Consider the following 4555-nt stretch of genomic DNA (forward strand, 5'->3'; position numbering starts at 1 on the left):
AATCAATAGGGGTCTTTATTAGGCCACAGGGAGTTGTTATATAAAATTTCATTGCAATAGCTTAAATGGTTCTAGAGATATCGTGTGGAAACGAAAGTGTTTTAACAGACAGAATTTGCTTATTTATGACCTTGACCTTTGACCTTTTGACCTCAAAATCAATAGGGGTCTTCTTTAGTCCATAGGGAGTTGCTATGCTAAATTTCATTGCAAAAGCTCAAAGGGTTCTCGAGATATCGTTTGGAAACGAAATCGTTACAGACAGACAGAAAGACGGACGGACGGATGGACGGACAGACGACGGACGGACAATTTTACGGACGGACGGACAAACCCAAATTAATATCCCCCACTTTTCAAGCGGGGGACAAAAATTTATAGACTGAATAAACAGAAATGTTGAGAGCTAGAAAACAATTCAAAAAAGAAAGTAGCAGTAGAATTGTATGAAGGTTTTACTAAGGGTTTTTGGAAAATTATAGAATTCAAATAAAAATCATATAATACAAATGGAAAAATTTACAATGCACATGAAGAATTATAGAATACAAATGAAAATCATACAATTCAAATGATAAATTTAAAATGCACATAAAGAATTATACAATACAAATAGACTTGCCATACAAGTCTAAAGAACCAAAATAAAAAAAAATTGAAATAAAACTGTACAGTAATAATTGTATATCAAGGATTTTTTTATTCAAATTTAATGTCAGGGTTCCGTAGTATATGACATTTTAATCTTTCACTAAAATGTACAGGCCTTTCTTGTTACAGTTCCACCGGAAGTAAGCCTTAGTCATTACAGAAAGGCCGAGAGAGTAGGAATGGAGACAGTACTACAGTGTTACGTGTCTGCATCGCCCTTGGGCGTCAATGTCTGGAAATTTGGAGATCGCGAATTTGACCAGCAGAGTGGACGGAACTACCACACAGATATGTACAGGGATGACAAGATGAGGTACAGCACTTAACTGCTATCGACATTGTTTATATATATATATATATATATATATATATATATATATATATATATATATATATATATATATATATATATATATATATATATATATATAAAGCACTGAAAATGACCAACGACACGAACAATAGAAATTGTCAAATTTTCGGGACGCCCTGCTCCTTCCTCATGACAAAGAAAAAAGTTAAAAAGTCATAAGAACAAAGGAAAAAGAGAAACAAAAACCACTAGCATTACTACTAAACACTATATATTTACATAGTTACATGTTAAATTTGAAATTTTTAAGAACACTAGCTATTAAAGAAAGAAATCCGGACCGCTATGAAATACGTTCGGTCTATCGAGTATACTCGGGTGAAGTGCGATTTATATAATTGAACGAATTAATTATGCTAATTAATTACGACAATATGGCGTAACTATACTTGATAAAGAATAATGAAAGAAAAATAACATAGCAGGGATATTTTAAAATATGAATTATGATCTATTATAAATTTTGAAATATTTTAGGACTTAATATCGGAAAAAAATAATTAACACAGGCGTAAACAATTCATAGCTATGTGGGCTGTTCGAGAGTTGGTGACACAAATTAACTGTAGAGTTAACACTAAATTGAGAGAATAATCTTGTTTAGTATCTTCAGGAATTGGGTCTAGTTTACGTTCATTCTGGTGAAGTCATTCAGTTTGTTAATACCATTAGGGCGGAATGACTTCAATCTGTGCATCCAGTACTTTTCTTTGCTTTTTCTCTGAGCGTCTGTCCATCTTGGGTTATGGTCAATCACCACTACTGTCATGTCCTCCCATTTGTGACCCTCAAGGTTGAAATGTTCCCTAACGGGTTCATTGAGTTTTTTGGTTCTAATGGTCGAGCGGTGGTTATTAACTCTCCTGCGGAGATCTCCTGTTTCGCCAATATACTGTTTGGAGCAAACTTTGCAACTGATGAGATAAATGCAGTTGTCACTATGACAGGACAAATTCCCTAGTATTCTGTAGCTGCGGCCTGTAACAGGGCTGTTAAAACTGTCTGTGTCAGTGCTGTGCTTACAAAGAAGACATCTTCTGTCAGAGCAAGTTTTAAAGCCCCCGTTAGGTAATGGGTTGTCCAGTCTGGTTCTTACTACCATGTCCTTTAGGTTCCTTGGGCGTCTGTATGCAGCCAATGGGGGTTCCTTAAAGACCTCTGCCATTCGTTTGTTTGAATGGAGAATTTGTAGGTTCTTTTGAAGGATACCGCTAAGGTTCTTAAGGACGGGATGGTATGTGGTTACCAGAGGGACCCTGCCGCTATTGTCTTTCTCACAAAGATCTGACGTCCATTGATTTACATCTCCGTCCACACGTAGAGACTTTGCCATCCTATCTCAAGGACACCACGGACTACATTAACAAGACGCCTTCTACTGGCCTCCCAGATCATACCCTTCTCGTGACTATGGACATCACATCTTTGTACACCAATATTCCGCACGATGAGGGTATCGAAGCCTGTAGAGAAGTCTGGGATAGTAGATCCATACCAATCCCTTCTACCGAGTCCCTTGCTAAGCTCCTTGAACATGTTCTCAAGTTCAACAACTTCATGTTAAATGGAGAACATTACCTGCAGGTTAATGGCACTGCTATGGGTACGAAAATGGCACCGTCTTATGCTAATGTCTTCATGGGCAGACTGGAACGCAACTTGTTACTTCAAGCACCATTTAGGCCCCATAGCTGGTTGCGATTCATTGACGATATAGAGATGAAGTGGGCCGAATGTCGCGAGAGCCTCGAGGCATTCATTACGTTTGCCAACACCTTTCATCAGTCGATCAAATTTACAGTAGACATATCTAATTCGAAAAACGTATTCCTAGATACTACATCTACCCTGACTGAAGGTGAAATCGAATTCAGTCTCCACACCAAACCCACAGATCCCACCTATATCTTATGCCCACTAGCTGTCATCCCCCACACACTTTTAAGGGAGTGCCTAAGGGTCTAACCACCAGAATTCGACGCATCTGTTCGTCCCCTGCCTTATATCAGGAGCAAAGTGGTCTTCTTAAGTCCCATTTATGCAAAAGAGGCTACAATGCCCGCACCGTACAAACAGCTATTGATGAGATGGCGGGACATGACTGGCAAAACCTATTACGCTACAAGGAGAAAGACAATAGCGACAGGGTCCCTCTGGTAACCACATACCATCCCGTCCTTAAGAACCTTAGCGGTATCCTTCAAAAGAACCTACAAATTCTCCATTCAAACAAACGAATGGCAGAGGTATTTAAGGAACCCCCATTGGCTGCATACAGACGCCCAAGGAACCTAAAGGACATGGTAGTAAGAACCAGACTGGACAACCCATTACCTAACGGGGGCTTTAAAACTTGCTCTGACAGAAGATGTCTTCTTTGTAAGCACAGCACTGACACAGACAGTTTTAACAGCCCTGTTACAGGCCGCAGCTACAGAATACTAGGGAATTTGTCCTGTCATAGTGACAACTGCATTTATCTCATCAGTTGCAAAGTTTGCTCCAAACAGTATATTGGCGAAACAGGAGATCTCCGCAGGAGAGTTAATAACCACCGCTCGACCATTAGAACCAAAAAACTCAATGAACCCGTTAGGGAACATTTCAACCTTGAGGGTCACAAATGGGAGGACATGACAGTAGTGGTGATTGACCATAACCCAAGATGGACAGACGCTCAGAGAAAAAGCAAAGAAAAGTTCTGGATGCACAGATTAAAGTCATTCCGCCCTAATGGTGTTAACAAACTGAATGACTTCACCAGAATGAACGTAAACTAGACCCAATTCCTGAAGATACTAAACAAGATTATTCTCTCAATTTAGTGTTAACTCTACAGTTAATTTGCGTCACCAACTTTCGAACAGCCCACATAACTATGAATTGTTTACGCCTTTGTTAATTATTTTTTCCCGATAATAAGTCCTAAAATATTTCAAAATTTATAATAGATCATAATTCATATTTTCAAATATCCTTGACATGTTATTTTTCTTTGATTATTCTTTATCAAGTAAAGTTACGCCATATTGAGAGAATGAAACAATGTACGATTTACTGATTGTCGTAATTAATTAGCATAATTAATTCGTTCAATTATGTAAATCGCACTTAGCCCGAGTATACCATAGACCGGACGTATTTCATAGCGGTCCGGATAGCGTAATAATATTGAAATTTGTTTTTTATCATTGAATATAAAATATTACTGAAATATAATATTTTACTGAAATATTTATGCTCTATACTTGGAGAATTGGATTTTTCTCGTAATAGTGTGTAATAATTGTATAATTTGACAGAGTCACTCTATCACTGATGATTTTAAATGTTGGTGAGGAGGATTATGGGAAATATACATGTGAAGCGCACAATAAGTATGGAAGAAGCGAGAAATCAATGTATCTGGACGGTACGCCTTAAATTGATCTCCTACCTACGATGAATCAAAAATATCATTTATGATTGTCATGTAATCATAAGATATAAGTTCATCAACATATTTTTTTGTAAAAAAAATTCACAGCATTT

General features: G+C 37.6%; 1 protein-coding gene across 1 annotated transcript; it reads left to right on the forward strand.

The window, feature by feature from the left end:
• The first annotated feature begins 786 nt into the window (after positions 1-786).
• Positions 787-4532, forward strand: LOC134246595 (opioid-binding protein/cell adhesion molecule-like). Its single transcript, XM_062728978.1, has 2 exons — positions 787-964; positions 4327-4532. The coding sequence occupies exons 1-2, from the start codon at positions 831-833 to the stop codon at positions 4445-4447; spliced, it is 255 nt and encodes an 84-aa protein (XP_062584962.1). The 5' UTR covers positions 787-830; the 3' UTR covers positions 4448-4532.
• Positions 4533-4555: the final 23 nt, after the last annotated feature.

This window comes from Saccostrea cucullata, unplaced genomic scaffold (genome assembly GCF_032062105.1).
Source record: "Saccostrea cucullata isolate Sc308-1 unplaced genomic scaffold, CSIRO_AGI_Scuc_v1 ctg20645, whole genome shotgun sequence".
NCBI classification, from domain to species: domain Eukaryota; kingdom Metazoa; phylum Mollusca; class Bivalvia; order Ostreida; family Ostreidae; genus Saccostrea; species Saccostrea cuccullata.

Coding starts and splice junctions, on each gene's coding strand:
- LOC134246595 (XM_062728978.1), top strand. CDS start 831: ATGGAGACAGTACTACAGTGTTACGTGTCTGCATCGCCCTTGGGCGTC. Junction 965..4,326: donor TACAGGGATGACAAGATGAG/GTACAGCACTTA, acceptor ATAATTTGACAG/AGTCACTCTATCACTGATGA.